General features: G+C 41.5%; 2 protein-coding genes across 2 annotated transcripts; both read left to right on the top strand.

Annotated features, from left to right (window-relative positions):
* Positions 1-4,903: 4,903 nt before the first annotated feature.
* Positions 4,904-11,047, top strand: stub1 (STIP1 homology and U-Box containing protein 1). The gene is made up of 8 exons (XM_085360638.1): positions 4,904-5,016; positions 5,743-5,958; positions 6,106-6,304; positions 7,478-7,643; positions 7,750-7,825; positions 7,961-8,017; positions 9,031-9,147; positions 10,192-11,047. Exons 2-8 carry the CDS (start codon positions 5,845-5,847, stop codon positions 10,315-10,317), a joined length of 855 nt encoding a protein of 284 aa, XP_085216764.1. The 5' UTR covers positions 4,904-5,016; positions 5,743-5,844; the 3' UTR covers positions 10,318-11,047.
* Positions 11,048-13,031: 1,984 nt separating this feature from the next.
* Positions 13,032-15,656, top strand: LOC146626511 (C-reactive protein-like). The gene is made up of 3 exons (XM_085360637.1): positions 13,032-13,199; positions 13,314-13,389; positions 15,046-15,656. Exons 1-3 carry the CDS (start codon positions 13,032-13,034, stop codon positions 15,654-15,656), a joined length of 855 nt encoding a protein of 284 aa, XP_085216763.1.
* The last annotated feature ends 1,241 nt before the right edge of the window (positions 15,657-16,897 follow it).

Genomic DNA, 16,897 nt, shown 5'->3' with positions numbered 1-16,897 from the left:
AAAGATCCAGCTGGGTGAAACAGGAAGTGACGTTAAATACCTGATGGATCTTCAAGTTTATGCATTTGACCAAAGGAGCAGGCTAATTCAATGGACATGAAGAGGAAAATTCTAACAGAGAGCTTGATGTGTGTTCATTTATGCATGAATAAGCAGTCAGATTGCAGCGTGTTTGCAAACATTTTTAGACATATATCTGAGAACATGAATAATTTACTCTTTTCCTGTGTTGATCTTCTTATAGAAAACAAAGTAGAACTACTTTTTGTGCATTTATTTCTCTACTGTTTTGTACACGTTGCATTCAGACCCACTTGAAGAAACTGCCATAAGTCTATAAAATGTTTGTCTGTTCAAAATGAGCAAATCCACCTAAGAGCCACCACTGTGGATAAATGCTGCTTTTGTGTCTCCCGTTTTGAACCTGGGGTTTCGCTCAGTCCTAAGGAGAGTGTGTTCACCCCCCTTTTTTTTCTTCTTTTTGTCTTTTCAGGCTTTTTGGCGCTAAATAGTGGAGACCACTGCCAAATGGGAAAACGACTACACACAGAGAAAGAAAGACCAGACTCAATCAGGAAGTGGCAGCTTTTCAGCTGTGCCAGAGGAGCCGGGCAACTTCCTGGTCTCGTTGCCAAGGTGACTGGAAGCGCGGCCAGCTGGTGCAGTGGGCAGCCGTTGGGTTTGATGGGGGGGTTGACGACGGTTGGTATATTGAATGGGAGGAGTTGGTGAAAAGCTGTGATGGAGGGAGTTTAAATGTAAGCAATGAATACTTTAAACACAGCGGACCATTTTAATTGATAAGCACCAAATCTATTCACTTTCTCCCACCTTTTTAGCATGCAACTTTGTTTACATAGATTTTTACACCTGGGAAATGCACAGAAAACTGATCGAGTACTTTCTTACGGCCAATCCCTTTCAAATTTCCTTAATAAAATTGTCTGAAGAGGGTGTGTTTATGTTTATTCTTGCAAAAACTCAACAATGACCAAAGCATTTGCAAATCAAATGCACTTACATTTCTGGGAATGCAGTCCCAGATATGATTTATTTGCAGTGTAGGCCTAATTTTCCAATGTTTATTTTTGCTTATTTGATAAGTATGCTGGTAAGGACAATTAATAAAAAGACAACTGAACAATAAAACATCCATCATGCACATCAACACAATGAATATAAAAATAGAGATGTAAAAAGGGAAGATTATGGCCTGTGCCATATTGGGCTCTAATATGGGCCGTATTAGAAAGTGTTACTGTCCCTCATCATTTTGCTCCAGGGTAAAGTAACGAGCCATCCCTGCTGTACAGACAAACACTACAGATATATTATAAGAGTATAATTATCATCTTTTCTTAAAAGACAGAATTCTGATGTGCATTGAGAAAACTGGACTGGGTGCAAATAAAGGAATCTAAGTAAATAAGAAAATACATGTGAAAGAAGGTAATACTGATTCCTCACAAACCTGTAACAGTGCATACAACAGATTTTCTTACATAAAATTATTGCTGACATGTAACACCTATTTTATTGTGGAAAAATCACACAGTTAAGATGTAAGTGCAATTCATTAACATTTTAAATAGACTCTCACTTGTTAAAAAAACAAACAAAAAAACTATTACGTTGAGTTTATTAAAGTTTTTTTCCCGCAGTAAACTGTGAAAGTTTTTCTGATATTGTGTCCATTTCAATTAAAATCAGGAGGGAAGACTTTTGTGTTCTTGTGACCTACAGATTAGTTAGATAGGTGGGTGTTCTGAAGGATCCGGGGACCAGGCCGGTGGAGATAGGTAAACACAGCTGGGGGACACACAGGGCTTGGTGGTCCTGTGTTGTAGAGGCCCCCTTCACACATTTATCAGTGTGTTTGCTCAGGAGATGTGGCTTAATCTTCACACACTGATCTCTGTGTGGAGTCTTTACAGAGGCCCAGCAGGCTAGGATGAAAGTGACCCTGTCCTCAATCGCATCTTGCTAATTCCTCCACTGCTAAACTTGAATGTTGTGCATATGATAAAGGCCCATAAAGGTCATCTATAGCCCTCTCTGTGGGTGGGATGTCAACTCGCATATATGCCGAATTTATTTCCCTAATCGGACCCCTCCTTGAGCATATTAAACCACAACTGTGATGAAAGGTTTTGAATATTTTTGCACATCACGTATTACTTTAATGTTAGTACAATTTTACTTCGTTCACTTTTATTTTAATTTTCTCCAATACCAAAGAAACTTTTTTAACCATTAAAAAGAAAAGATGTTTGGAAGAAGTTTTATCATCCAGCGCCTCCTGCTGGTGATTTGAGGTTGTGCTTCTCTTCTTCAGCCACATGATGCATGTAGGCTGTACAGTAGGCAGAGAAGAGTAGTGCAGTAAAGAGTGCAAAAATAATAGGGGGGAAAAACTGAGGGATCATTGAGGAATTAAATTATATATATTTTAATAATAACCAGAAAAGAATGAGTGGAAAGTACGTCTGAGATTGAGATGATATTTTGATGCACTGATATCTCATTAGCCAATCACATGACAGCATCTCAATGCATTTAGGGATGTAGACGTGGTCAAGACGCCCTGCTGAAGTTTAAACTGAGCGTCTGAATGGGGAGGAAAAGTGATTTTGCCACACAACCATTTCTACATTTTACAGAGAATGGTCTGAAAAAGAGAGACTATCCAATCAGCTGCAGTTCTCTGGGTGATGTCAGAGGAGAATGGACAGACTGCTTTGAGTCTAATTTAACTAGTTGTTACAGCAGATGAATGCAGAAGAGCATCTCTGAATGTATAACATGTCAAACCTCTAAGCAGATGATCTACAGCAGCAGAAGACCACACCAGGTCAACAGAAGATTGGAGAAATGTTGCCTGGTCTGATGAGTCTCGGGTTCTGTGGCAACATCCAGATGGTAGGGTCACAGATGGAAACATGGTTCCAGATCTCAAACCCACACAGCACCTTTGGGATGTTGTGGAACAGGAGATTGCCATCATGGATATGCAGCTGACAAATCTGCATGAAATGTGCGATGCGTTCATCTCAGTATGCACTAATGTTTCCAGGAATGTTTCCAGCACCTTGTTGAATCTGTGCCATGAAGAATTAAGGCAGTTCTGAAGGCAAAATAGGGGTCAGTGAGTGTAGGTGCCTTCCTGAAGTTTATGGAAAAACATAATCTTAACAGTTCTCTGTTGAATTGATATGATATGCTTGCAGGATTTCTTCAGGATAATGATCTAACTCTTACAGAGGCTGGAGCAGCTGACTAGGAAATAATAGACTTCCTTTTTCTGTGTCTGTTTCTTGCTGGCTCACTGATTCACAACATGTTCAGTTTATATGAACCAAACTGTACACTGTATCTGTATGTGCATCCCAGGGAGAACACACATAAAGATGAGGAGAACTCAACTCCAAGTACAAACACTCACAGGTGGAGGTGCGGGGAGGAGATTTTTTGAGAGAGAGAGAGAGGTAAAGAAACAGCACAGGAATAACAGGAGAAAGATAGAGTGGTGAAATACAGAAAAACAGAGGGGGTAAAAGCGTGAAAGAAGGAGGAAAGAGAAAGAAAGACGAATAACATAATGTGAAAGAAGTGGGTAGGAAGATAGGGCGAGGGAGTGATAGAAAGAGAAAAGGTGGACCGGCAATAAAAACAGATAGAAAGTGACAAGGTAATGGAGCGAGAGTAGAGAGGAGGTGGAGGAAGGATCTGGAAAAGGCTGGACACAGAGGAAGCTGCTGATGTCCATGCTGGGCCACACAAACAGCATCCTTCTCCACCCTCCAGTCCCCGGAGCACTTCTTATTCCTGTGCCAGCTCCATAAGTCTTTCATCTTTTCTGTTTCTTTCATAAGCACACACAGGTCTTATGTATTTGCCTGCTGAGGTGCATGCACACAGTTTGACTCTATAGGGAGACAGAAACTGTGCAGCCGGTTGAACCTCCAGCTTTCAGGTCTGCAAAGCCTCTACACTGCAGATTTAATATAATACATATTTTATCAAGGATGGGTTAGTCTTCATCAGCCCTCCTCTCAGTGTCAGCTGACTCGGAGAAGCGCTTTTATTCTTGTATTTGAAGTTGAACTAAACCAATTTCTTTGGCATTTAAGTGCAAAATGTTTCATGGTTTTGTTTTCTGGAAAAGAACTTGTGACCTTATCACTGTGACAGCGTTGATTTTTATGTATGAACTTTATGAATTAATATAAGTCATCCAAGATAATCAGTGTGAAATTTCTACTTTTTAATCTTTAATTTGCTCTGCGCAAAAGCAGTCATTCTTCTCTTCTCAGTTATTAGCTTTCTTTATTTTTCCCACAGTGGAAGTTCAGAAGGCTGTAGCAGTCATTTAAGAGCACACTGGAGACAGAATGGGTGGATATATTACCTCTTTCATATCATCACAGATGCAATTTTGAGATGCTCAAAGGTACCCTTTTTGTTAACTGTAGATTTTGATGATTAATTTTCACATATAATATTTTTTAAAAGGAAATGTATTCAAATGAATGTAGATTGTTAAAATTAAGCGTGTCTCCTCTGAAGTAGGCTAGTTAAGAAGTGAAAGAGACAGGAACCAACAATAGGAACTAGAATAGCACAAGAGATGGTCAGATTTCCATTAGGAGCCTAAAGGGAGCAAGCGGAAGAAGAAGAAGAATGCACACCTTAGAAGACCGATTGCATGTATGCAGCTCGTAATTATGCTTATAGAAACTGTTTATACAGTTAGATGGTCGTATTTAATTGTCTATTTAATCGGAAGTTCATATTGATGTGGTGTGAACTGGGTGAACTTAAGGGTATGCGCTGTATAGACATGAAGCTGGACTGGTCATACTCCCGGCTTCCGTCGAGTTCGCGTCAAAGCGCTTGACGTCAGCATAACAACAACCTGTCATGACAGCTCGTATGGGGGAAAAATTAATCGATTAAAGATTTGATCTTGAGTTACATAAAACTGGTTTCTCTTGGATGTGGGATTCCTGCTGAAAGGTAAGAGTTGAAAACCGTATAACCGCGAAACAAACCCTGTACGGGACAGAAGGTAAACTAAACCTCAGTGAGCTGTGTGGAAAATAAGCTAACGTAGCGTTAGCTGGTTTTTCTTTTCTGTGGTTAACAAATGTCGAGACGACTCTTTCAGTCCCACAATTGTTACAGAACTAACCTACTAACTAGCTGCTGGTTATATCGAGTGAGTGAGCTTTACTGTCTTCAAACTAGCCAGCCACCCGGCATTAAGCGACAACATCGCTTACTGAGCTAGCTTAGCCATGCTAGCATAGCAGCGATCTCTTGTCTGCTGGTGACCAGAGTTAGCAGCATTGTCCGTGTGTGTGCTTGTGTAACGGCTGTATTTCAGTTTTAGTGAGTAAAACAATAGCGAGGTTAACAGTTCGTCTACAGCTTTCAGTGTAACACTGCGCTTAAATGCAATGCTAAGGACCGCGGCTATGTGATGTTTGGTGATAGCCAGCTGTGCTGCTCATTGACTCGCCTCTGATATCCGTCACATGAATAGTTAACTCGCCGGCGGTGCAGCCACCTCGCTGTAGTTTTCAGCTGTGAGCGCAGTCAGCAAATTAAACGGATGCCTTTTGGGTGGCATCAACCCACTGCACCTAATTCGCTCAAGACGCGCATTGCAGGTGCATTGCAGTGAATGTTCACTGAAACGGTGTCTCTGTTCTTGTTGTTGTTGTGTGTGTGTGACCTCAGGAAGGACGGGGCATTCTTAAACCTGTCGTTTAGCCAGCCGAAGAGACGGGGAACAGGATAGGGAAGCAGGGCGAGGCGGGCCCCGCGGAGCCGGTGGAGAAGATGGCCGGCAGCCCGGAGAAGAGTTCCACCGCGCAGGAGCTGAAGGAGCAGGGAAACCGGCTGTTCCTCTGCCGCAAGTACCAGGAGGCTGCTACGTGTTACAGTAAAGCTATTGTGAGTAATTTCTGACACAAATGCTGCAGTGATGTCTTTGTTTTCTTCTTCTTTTATTAAAGCTAAGTGAAACGAAGTGGATGCAGATTCCCTCTGGATGAAAAATGAGGTTACAATGCACGTTTATTGTCCTCTGATTCTCTACAGAACCGTAATCCATCCGTGGCAGTATACTACACCAACCGAGCTCTCTGCTATGTGAAGCTGCAGCAGCATGACAAAGCCCTGGCAGATTGTAAGCATGCGCTGGAGCTGGACAGTCAATCAGTTAAGGCACACTTCTTCTTGGGTCAGTGTCACCTGGAGCTGGAGAACTACGATGAGGCCATCGGGAACCTACAGAAAGGTCAGAAAAAACTCCAGAATGATGGTGAAAATGCTGCTGGTGCATTGCACAAATTTACTCGTGCAGTTCCTCATTCATGTGAAAGTTAATTGTTAAGATCAGTGAGGCCTCACAGGGTTGGGAGCTCTTCTCTGAGGCACAGCATATGTTTGCATGAGCTGTTGTCAGTGTAATGATATGTTAGAAGGAAGGAAAGCTGGAATTTTGTCTCCACTCAGTGTTATGGTTGCTTCTCTTGGATGAAGCTTCACTATATGAAATGATGTATGAATGTATGGTTATGAGACTTTACAGAAAGTAATTCAGTGATAATTGAAACGCCAATCTAACGCTAACCATGATTTGTGACTACTAGTTTCGCTTAGTTTATAAAAAACTGGAAGCCCGCCTATTACTCAGTCGTGAAAAATGGACCAAAGTAATTCCACAACTTAATGAGAAATAAATCACTTTTCAAAAGTGGAATAACTCACAGTATAGGAGAGCCTTTCACCAGTTTAGCAAACTTGTTTTGGGATGCTCCTCCCTGCATGGAGAGCCTGTATCTTTGGCAAGTTTGGCTTGCAGATATTTCTACAGGTCGAACTCTCTGCAGACTCCCTGAGCGCTTTATCGCAGTGCTTCGTGCAGCTGCTGACTTCCAAGTCAGCCCATGGCTTTGTTGTGGGCTGCAGCTGATCGATTAAGAAGAAAAGTACACAAAATATGTTAGATAAGTGCAGGTCATGGTTACTCACTGTTAATGCAAACACTGATAGTGAATCTTAGGTGGCTACAGTTTAATCATGAACAAAAGAGAAACTCAGTTTGTTCTTTGGAGGAACTTTTTTTTTTAATATCAGCTTTTAGCAAACTGGCATTCTTTAATGGTTACACATGGCTAATTACATTATTATTACACATGGCTATTGCCAGTGCTATTTCCCATATGTATTTACATACCTGCTCTTTACAATAACATGATACGTCTGGCCTGTCTGTAACATCAGTACGCTGATTAGTAATAGAGCTGCAAGTCAGAGGGTTAGTGGGAACACTGCTGGATGTTTGTATTGTGGATTCAGAACTGTCGCACTCCTAATTAACATCTTTGAATCTACCTTGTTTAGATATTTTGAAGGCAGCATTTTAACTGTAAAGCCACGTTGCTGTAGCTGTGTTTTTCTTTTACAGCTTATAACTTGGCAAAAGAACAAAGGCTGAATTTCGGAGATGACATCCCCAGTGCTTTGCGCATTGCCAAGAAAAAACGCTGGAACAGTATTGAGGAGAAGCGCATCAACCAGGAGAACGAGTTACACGCCTATCTGACCAAACTTATACTGGCTGAGAAGGAAAGGTGAGGCTTTGAAGCACCACAATCTCATTTTTATTTTGATAATTTGGCATGTAGGTGTCATTTTGTCTTGCATGGATAAATTTAAATTAGCTCCTTATTTTTGCAGAGAACTAGAAGAATACAAAGAAAAACAAGATGACAATCAAAATGGAGGCGACGCTGCCAAGATCTCCTCAAAACATGTATGTTTTTGCATTTTGTTTACTCTTTGTAATTAGTGTCACTCTAATGAACAAATATTAAACTGGTGTGTTTTTTAAAATGAAATTGAATATTCATTCATATGTCCGGTTGTTCTGAAACCCTGACGTGGAAAGGACAAGTATCTAATGGATATGGATGAGCTCTTCTCTCAAGTGGACGAGAAAAGAAAAGTGAGTACGATTTTTAACTAATGCTTCGTACTCGTGCAACGCTGACAAATCCGTGATTAGCCTACAGCTTGGCTAACACAGACAGATGCTAACAGTACACGCATACCTACTGTAAATACACACATTTGTTTCTGTCTGCAGTCAGGCTACATGTTGACATAAGGCTTGTGATCTCTTTAAAAATCCACTTGGACTTCAGATAAACAGCTACTTTTTGTTTTCGACTGCTGCTGTTCCTATGGTAACGGTCACTGCTTGTGTGCCAAGGCTCTCGCTATAGATAGTTGTCGGCTGTGGCAATTGTCATGTAATTGAAACGACACCGTCGCGTCTGCCGAGTGTTTCTCTCCCGTCTGGCTCAGAAGGTGTTCTGCTTAGAGAAAAGTTGACTCAAAGAGTTTCAACTTCAGTAGCTTCGGGTTTGTGGCACTTCTGTCGACAGTCTTTAATATATAATTGGTATAGAAAAAAGCTGAAAAGGGTGAGAAAGGAAAACGGATTACTGTGGCTATAATTTGTTACCATTTTATAGCAAGAAAAAATTAACAGTTTAAGCTGTGACTCTAGGCTCTATGAGAGTTTACACCGTGGGCCACATAAACCCACTTTCATATTAAGTGGGCCCAACCATACGAACTCTCTCTCCATCAGTCTAAGAAGTTAAACTGAAAATTACAAAAAAATCCCAGAAATTTCTATTGTAGAAAGTGAAAAAACTGGAACTTTTTTCCTCATCTAATTGCTTATTTCTTACTCAGTTACTTTAGTGTAATATGAATGGCCATGTTTAGGAAATGTTATAAATGTTATAAAACTTGTGATAATACAGTTAAAAGTCCAATATTTACATTTTCTGATGCCATCCATTGGACGGCTCAGAGTCTTTGCCGGGCCAATTCTGGCCCCCGGGGCTTGTGTTTGACACCCCTGATTTTAGGGGATGGAGCCATGAACAGGATCTCTCAGTATTAGGTCAGAGTGATGCTTCTTTGTATTTTGTTTGTTCCCGTCAGAAGCGAGAGATTCCTGATTATCTTTGTGGGAAGATCAGTTTTGAGCTGATGAGGGAGCCCTGCATCACACCCAGTGGGATCACCTATGATCGCAAGGACATTGAAGAGCACCTACAGGTGAAATGATTGTTGCTTACAGTGCTGTGCAAAAGTCTTGAGCCCCGCTTCTTGACTTTTTTATTTTTTAAGCCGTCTTAAGCAATAGTTCTTTAGGCTTCCTGAAGCTCTTTCAACTTTTGTCTATGGGGACCTGCTGCTTCTTCACTCAGTATTCATATGAATGCCTTTTTTGTTTTGTTTTCTTTTTTTGTTTAAGCAACATAAAGCATAGAAAAAGCACCTAACTCAAAGGACGAACCAGTGCTGTGTCTAAATGGTAAATGGCCTGTATTTGTATAGCGCTTTACTAGTCCCTAAGGACCCCAAAGCGCTTTACACAACCAGTCATCCACCCATTCACACACACAGTGCGCCCCACCCTGGGAAAAAACACTATTTAAATTGTATCTTTAAGCTCTTTTTCACTAGCAGCCTGTCTCATAAACACATCATTTGTTCAAATTCCTGTGGTTGAACCTATGAAACATGGTGAATTAATCCATCCATCCATCCCATCCATTCGCTTCCGCTTATCCTTTTCAGGGTCGCGGGGGGCGCTGGAGCCTATCCCAGCTGTCATAGGGCGAAAGGCGGGGTACACCCTGGACAGGTCGCCAGTCTGTCGCAGGGCTAACACACAGGGACAGACAACCATTCACACTCACATTCATACCTAGTGGCAATTTGGATTATCCAATTAACCTATCCCCACAAGTTAATCCAAATTTCCAAATTTTTCTGGTTCAGATTGTCATCAGTGCGTCTTGACGGCTACTTAAAGAAACGACAAAAGCTGAGACTGTGTTCAGACTGTGCTGAAAAATAAAGATGGTCATGCCAAATATTGAAGTTCGAGCTCCCTAGAATTGTACAAACTCTCTTTGGCCTTCTGTCCTGTATTTCAACGTATGCTGCACATTTATAATTAATGTATAATGTCCAGCAGCACGTTTTCATTCTGCCAGAGTAGCATTTCATAGCGCAGGTGTGCTTCTTTTTTTCTTATTTTCATAAAATCATCCATTGACGCTAACACTGTGTCTTAACGTGTTCCCTGTGCAGCGAGTTGGTCATTTTGACCCAGTCACCAGGAGTCCCCTGACCCAGGATCAGCTGATCCCCAACCTGGCTATGAAGGAAGTGATAGACGCCTTTATCCAGGAGAACGGCTGGGTGGAGGACTACTGAGGAGAGAGCTCCCATTTCTCCTTCATGCCCCCAAACCCAACTCAAAGCCTGGATAACACAAGACTATAGAGAACAGATCACCCCTTGCCTGGATATGTGCTTTACACAAGCAGGAAAAGCCACACTAAGGACTACCAAACGGGAGCCACGTATCTTGGTCTGCCTCCTCTCTCTCCCATTTTCTCCTCCCTTATCTTCACCGTCTGAGGCATCCATGGCCTGCCGCTCCCTTTAAAACCTCCTTTCATTCTGCTCCTTCTAGTCTTTCTCTCTGACTTCCTCTCTGTCACGATGTTTCTGGTCTTTTCAAGCCCGACTCCTTTCTTTACTCAAATATGGGCCTCTCTCTCAGGTCCTCCCTCTTCTTCTCTCTTTCTCTGAGTGCCACAGTCGTCGGAAAGCATCACCATTGCACTCCAGTGTTTCACACAAACCATCAATTATTTTAAAAAAAGAAGAAGAAAAAAAAATCCACACTTTTGGTGGCAGAATTGATGAAAACATTGGCTTATTTGATGTTTACTCTAGTATTTTCTAGTCATCTTTTTCCATTAAGTAATTTAGCATTCATCCACTTCTTAATGTACATTTATCGAAGTGGTAACTAAAATGCCAAAAACCTGTCGCGAACGAGGGTTGTTTGTATGCAAGTTTTAAAATAATCGATAATCGGAAAGGGAAACGAGTCCCTTTCTCATACGGCCACCTCACCACAGTGTACGTTTTTATTAGTTTGATATGTGAATAAAACTAAACAATCACACCCCATTACAGACAATTGAGATGAACTGAATGTATTCATTATATATTCCTTAGGTTTGGACTTAACCTTCAGTAATTCAAGATGCTTTTTTTAAAGTATCAGGACAATGTTAAGGTTTTCATGACGAGCCTTGAACTGAAAGGCCTTTAAACTGGAAGCAGAAAACAAAATGCTGTATTACAAAAAAAACCCAATAAATGTGTTCTTTTTGCTGGATAATAATTTAAAACCGTTAAATGTTTGGATTGGACCGATTACATCAGCTGCTTTGAGGACTGGTCCGTGCTGTCTGTGTCTCGTGCTGTTTACCTGGTATGACAGTGGACGCTCGCATCAAGCATGAAGTGAATTTTGTTCTCCTTTGTATCAAAATACAAAGATAAGCTGTGTTTCTGGGGTTTTTTTGTTTTTCCACCTTCTCGCTGTTGATTTTTATGCACCTTCTCCTCACAGTTTCGAAGAAATCGGCCGCAGAAGCTTGCGGAAACCAATCGCCTGTGTGAACCTAACTTTAAAGTTTAAGAAAGTTAAAGTTCCCCAGCATCGTGGCCCCCCGACCCGTTTCACAGAAATGCTGGAAGAGTTACAAAACCGTATCTCATCTGTACCTCAGTCTCTCTCTGTAAACTGCATTTTTAGTCGAGTGCTGTTAGTTTACAGGCTTTTTCAGCTGAATGTGTCTGTGTTGAATTAGGCCTGCTAGTGGATTGTATTGGGCTGCAGGTGGTGTACATAATTTGTTGGTGTATTTCAGGTTTTGTTTCTTGATATTCATTTTTTTTGTCATGTTCTTTTTTTTTTTCTTGAACTCTTAGAGCTTGAGAAACTGTATTAAATGTAGATATGTTGATAACATAAACACCTGATTCAGTTTTTGTTTGTCCCCATTAAACCGTGAACTACGAGGTCGTTTGTTCTGGTGTTTCTGTTTATTTAAACAAACAAAATTCATTAAACAACACCACACAAACTTCAGCTTTACAGCTCGTGATTTTAATCCTGCAATAAATGCTGATTTGGTGAATCTTATATTTGGTTTTTATTCTTTAAGGCATCACTGTGCGTTTGCGTCTGTAGTAGGCTGTAGTTTGATTCGATAGTGGTGGTTTTTTGGGGGGGGGTTTTACATGAGAATGAAAGATGTTTAGATTTTCTTCCTGCTGCATTGCGCAATTTCCCTGTTTTTGAATTTCAGATAGCAGCTTTCAGTGTCTCTTTAAAATTGTGAAATCTGCATTAAAACCTTCATAGTTTTAAAGCTGAGGCTGATAATTTATCCATTTTCTACTGCTTATCTTGGTCCAGATCACATGGGTAAAGTATTTATTTAAAGTACTTTGTTAGTTACTTTTGGAAACTTGTGTGTGCTACTGAAAACTTTTTTTGTGCCATTTTTAACTCAAGTCTACTCATACAAAGTGTCATGCGCATTAACATCTGTCTATGTGCTGTTGACTTGTACTTCCAGCAGGTTTGTGCCACGCAACGAGTGTACTGCCAGGAGGCTGAGGGGCAGTAACTAACATCCACTGCTCTGTCACAGTTCTTGAAAAACCTGTTTATCCATCTTTTTTCTTCCAGTCAAAGGGAAAACTATTCCAGCTGTCGTAAGAGGAGAGGTGGGGTGCATCCTGGAAGAAACTAAATTGCAGTGTTGCAACACACCGGCAACCTATCCAGGGGTGCCCAACTGCAACCCCGACCTGGTGAGGGAGGAAAGGAAGGAGTTACAAATTGTTATGAAAAATCAACAAATAACCAAGTATTTCACAGTCTAAAGCCCGTGTAACAACGAATGGACCACCAGCTGAAAACCTTTAAGGTTTGTCTGATGCAAGAGCTGCTGTAATTTTCATGCGTTCATGCTAGAGGCTCTGATGTAAACACTTCATGCTGGTTGATGGTGATGCAGACAGAAATAGATGAAACGATGTGAGCGTGGCTCAGTCACATGTACAGACGGTGTCACTCAGCCCTCACACACCAGGCCTATTGTCAGAGCATCGTTGAAAGAGCTGACGTCAGGGGCTGTGCAAGGAGGGAAGAGGACCAGGCACGGGTCACTGTTGAGTGGGAAAGAGTTGGCAGCAGAGAACATCAACAACACAACATTAAAATGGTAAGAAAATCAGTTTTTCTCGGTAATTTTGCACATACTTACATTTTTTTTAATATAGTTCAGTAATTGATATCAGTCCGGAGCTGCTGTCAGATGCTTGTTCGTGTGTTTCAGAGCGACAACGCTGTGAAGTTTGGTGAGGCTCTGCTGGGTGTTTTATTGCTTGTGACTTTCTCCTCATCCACACAAGGTATGGATTTAAAAACGACGTTTTATAGGCAAAAAAAAAAAAGTCATTTTACCAAAGTTTGTGAACAAAACCCATCGCTAGAGATTGATCAAGCTATTTATTCCTTTTAATCATACCTAAATTTTCCATAAACAAAGTCAGTTTTGAATAAAATAAACAAAGGTTTTTGGTAGTTTCTCATAAGCTTCCAATATTCCCAGCTCGTTTCTTATACTTCAAACTGAAGGAATAAGAACAGGATTACTGATTTGCTGGAAAGCGTAGTGATGACCGAGCTTTGGTGTGCAGGCCTTAACATAAGAAATGCTGTGAGTCCAGACAGTCACAGACTGGTTTTGTCTTTCCATACAACTGACTGCCAGATGTCCACAGACATATCTCGTTTCACGTTGCATCTTTAAATTAATGTCTGTGCTCTAAAATTAAAGTGAGTTTTTTCTTCCTTCAAATCTCCAACAGTAGAACATTTTGTTTCAGTCGTTTTCAGCCTTTAATGATCAAATTTGTTTGAATCGGGTACACCTGCTATCTTTTAAAAACTATTGCTCATTTAGTCCAGGTTTACAAAAAAAAAGTTTTTTGATGAACTCACTTGCCACTTTATTAGGTACATCCTGTTAGTTCCAGGTCGGACTCACTTTCATCCTTACTGCCTTAAGCTGAAAACGTTTTGGTCCTTACAGACATGACAGCATCATGCTGCAGATCCATGATGCTAATCTTCAGTTCCACCACATCCCAAAGGCACAGTTTTGGACTGAGATCTGACTGTATTTAGTCAACTTGTGGTCATGTTCAAAAAACCAGTTGCAGATGATTTGTGCTTTGTGACATAGAGCGTATTCTTGCTGGAAGCAGCCATCAGAAGACGCGTACACTGTGGACATAAAGGGATGGATTTAGTCAGGAACAATACTTAGGTAGGCTGTGGTGTTTAAATGATGCTCAGTCAATACTAAGAGGCCCAAAATGTGCCAAGAAAATGCGCCCTCTGCTTTAAGATTCAACATGTTGGTCATTAAGATGCTCTTCTGCATACTTTAGTTATGACAAGTGGTTATTTGACTCTCTTCTTATCAGCTCTAAGCTGTTTGGACATTCTGATCTGATGCCTGACAACAACAAGGCATTGTCACCCAGAGAATCGCCGCTTGCTGCATATTCTCTCTCACTCTCGGGCATAAAATCAGACCACTCTCTATAAACCCTGGAGATGGTTTTGTGGGAAAATCCCAGCAGCTCAGCAGTTTGTATAAACACTTAGACCAACAAACACGTTCAAAGTCACCTTTCTTATCCTTTCCAATGCTCAGTTTGAAATTCACCATGACCATGTGCACATACCTAAATGAAATGAGTTGCAACTTTGTGGTTGGTTGATGTATTTGCATCAAGTAGCAGGTAACAGGTGAACCTAATGAAGTGGCCGATGAGTGTATATGTTGCATTTATTTGAACTAATTTGCGGTTGTTTTAAAGCTTGAGAATCTGGTAGCCTTGTGTACTGATAGGCAATTTAAAAACAGCAATAGATTAAAAACAGCTTAAAAAATTACTTTTATTATCTCACCTTCATTGGAACAATTAGAAAAGCTTTGCATAATCGTACCTGTATGTCATAATAAACTCACAGATTTATCGTCTTGTTAACCGCAGTGGGTCTGAGCGACAAAGTCCTGGTCTTCCCCTATGAGACGGACTTCAGCTACGTGGCCTTGATCCCGCAGAAGGAGATGGGGCTGAAGGCCTTCACCCTCTGCATGCGTGTGGCCACCGAGCTGCCGGAGGAGCGCCAGATCATCCTGTTCGCCTACCGCACAGCCGACTACGATGAACTCAACGTGTGGCGCGAGAAGGACGGCCGCATCTCCTTTTACCTGAGCGGCGACGGCGTCTTCTTTCACCTGCCCCCACTCACCACCTTCCGCACCAGCCTCTGCCTCACCTGGGAGTCGCGCACCGGCCTCGCCGCCTTTTGGGTGGACGGGAAGCGTAGCACCTACCAGGTCTACAAACCCGGCCACACCATCCGTCCGAAGGGCACCGTCCTCCTGGGGCAAGATCCAGACAAACACCTGGGAGGCTTGGAGGCCACGCAGAGCTTTGTGGGGGAAATGACGGACCTGAATATGTGGGACTATGTGCTCTCCAGGAGCATGATCCAGGGCTGGCACTACGGACACAAAGTCCCCAAAGGGAATATCTTCGACTGGGCCACCATGGAGTACGAGGTGACCGGGAACGTGATGGTGGTGGATGATGACTGACTCAATTTGAAGTCCAGAGCAGAGACGGATGAGGCTTTGGAGGTCGGTGTGGGACTTGCGTGTCTTCTTTTCCTTCTTAGATTTAGTGTTTTATTTTGTGACCATTTAACTATTCTGACGTGAAGTTCTTCACATTAACATTACATTAAAAACAAGGTAAATCTCAAACTCAAGAGTTGATGTTGCCAGATATGTCCATAAGGGGGCACTCTATGCCAGTTCACACCATTACAGCAAGCTGTCTAAAATTAAGCATCAGCTATATATCATCATTTTTTTAAATTAATAAAATCCAGATTTATTTAAATGTGTCAATCTTAGTTTTGTTTGCATATTTCAAAGAGAAGTGCCAAATGACCAAGACAACGCCTTACACCATAATGCTTTCAGCAGCCGTTAATAATATAGAATTTAAACTCAAAGCTGCAATGCAACTTCAAGTTAAGACAATTATTTACAAATAAAGATATGTATCTGCAGAATTAAACACGCCGTAAGAAAAACACATTTGTCAGTCTGTAACGTTGAGGTTAAAACCGTGGAGGAGATACTGGAACAGCGAGCAGAGGCAGGTATTATTTCTGCAGGAGACCAAATGATTTAAAGCACACCGAGAGACAAACAGCAATCACTGTGTTTGAAATCCGTTACGTTGCCTTTGGTTAGCGCACTCACTCATGAATTTTCCATGTTTCAGCTGATGTAAGAGCGCTTTTGGGTCTGAAATAAAAGGCGTGCCGTGTGCATAACTAATAATGTTTGTTATTAAAGAGAGTGCTCCATCTTTGAACTCTGGCAGCTTCCTCTTCATAATCGTCTGCTTCTTTTTCCACACAAAGAGTTTTTGCTCAGCTCATATATGACGATATGGTTCAGCTCCTGATAGTAGGGCAAAAAGAATCACATTTTTATAGAAATGACATATGTGCCTCTCAAATCAGTGTGTTACCATTCTCCTGTACCCCAGGAGTAAAATCTCACTTTTAAGCTTAAGTGACAGCTTCTCACGTGGCGTTTAAAGTTGACATTTTTAACAATGGAAATTTACAGCACGGCGAACAAACCTAAGTGTTACTTGCAAAAATCGAGTCGTATGGAGTTGCTTCACTCACAAAGACGCCTCAGAATGAGCTCGGGGTCAGATCTCCTCCATCCAAGTGTAACACAGTAACCCTGAGTTCCAGCGCGTGCTGGCCCTGCCTGCCTACACCACCGCCCTGACCTCCTTGCAGAGACGGCGG

Source organism: Diplotaxodon limnothrissa, linkage group LG8 (genome assembly GCF_057381915.1).
Source record: "Diplotaxodon limnothrissa isolate DT_005_m linkage group LG8, D_limnothrissa_male_GT1.1, whole genome shotgun sequence".
In the NCBI taxonomy this organism is placed as follows: domain Eukaryota; kingdom Metazoa; phylum Chordata; class Actinopteri; order Cichliformes; family Cichlidae; genus Diplotaxodon; species Diplotaxodon limnothrissa.
This window is presented reverse-complemented; position numbering and strand designations above follow the sequence as displayed.

Bases quoted from the DNA above. Each gene is read 5' to 3' on its own strand.
- stub1 (XM_085360638.1), top strand. From the start codon at position 5,845: ATGGCCGGCAGCCCGGAGAAGAGTTCCACCGCGCAGGAGCTGAAGGAG. The intron at 6,305-7,477 runs GTCAGAAAAAAC...TTTCTTTTACAG, and splicing joins CATCGGGAACCTACAGAAAG to CTTATAACTTGGCAAAAGAA. The intron at 7,826-7,960 runs GTATGTTTTTGC...TGACGTGGAAAG, and splicing joins CCAAGATCTCCTCAAAACAT to GACAAGTATCTAATGGATAT.
- LOC146626511 (XM_085360637.1), top strand. From the start codon at position 13,032: ATGTACAGACGGTGTCACTCAGCCCTCACACACCAGGCCTATTGTCAG. The intron at 13,200-13,313 runs GTAAGAAAATCA...CGTGTGTTTCAG, and splicing joins AACAACACAACATTAAAATG to AGCGACAACGCTGTGAAGTT. The intron at 13,390-15,045 runs GTATGGATTTAA...TGTTAACCGCAG, and splicing joins TTTCTCCTCATCCACACAAG to TGGGTCTGAGCGACAAAGTC.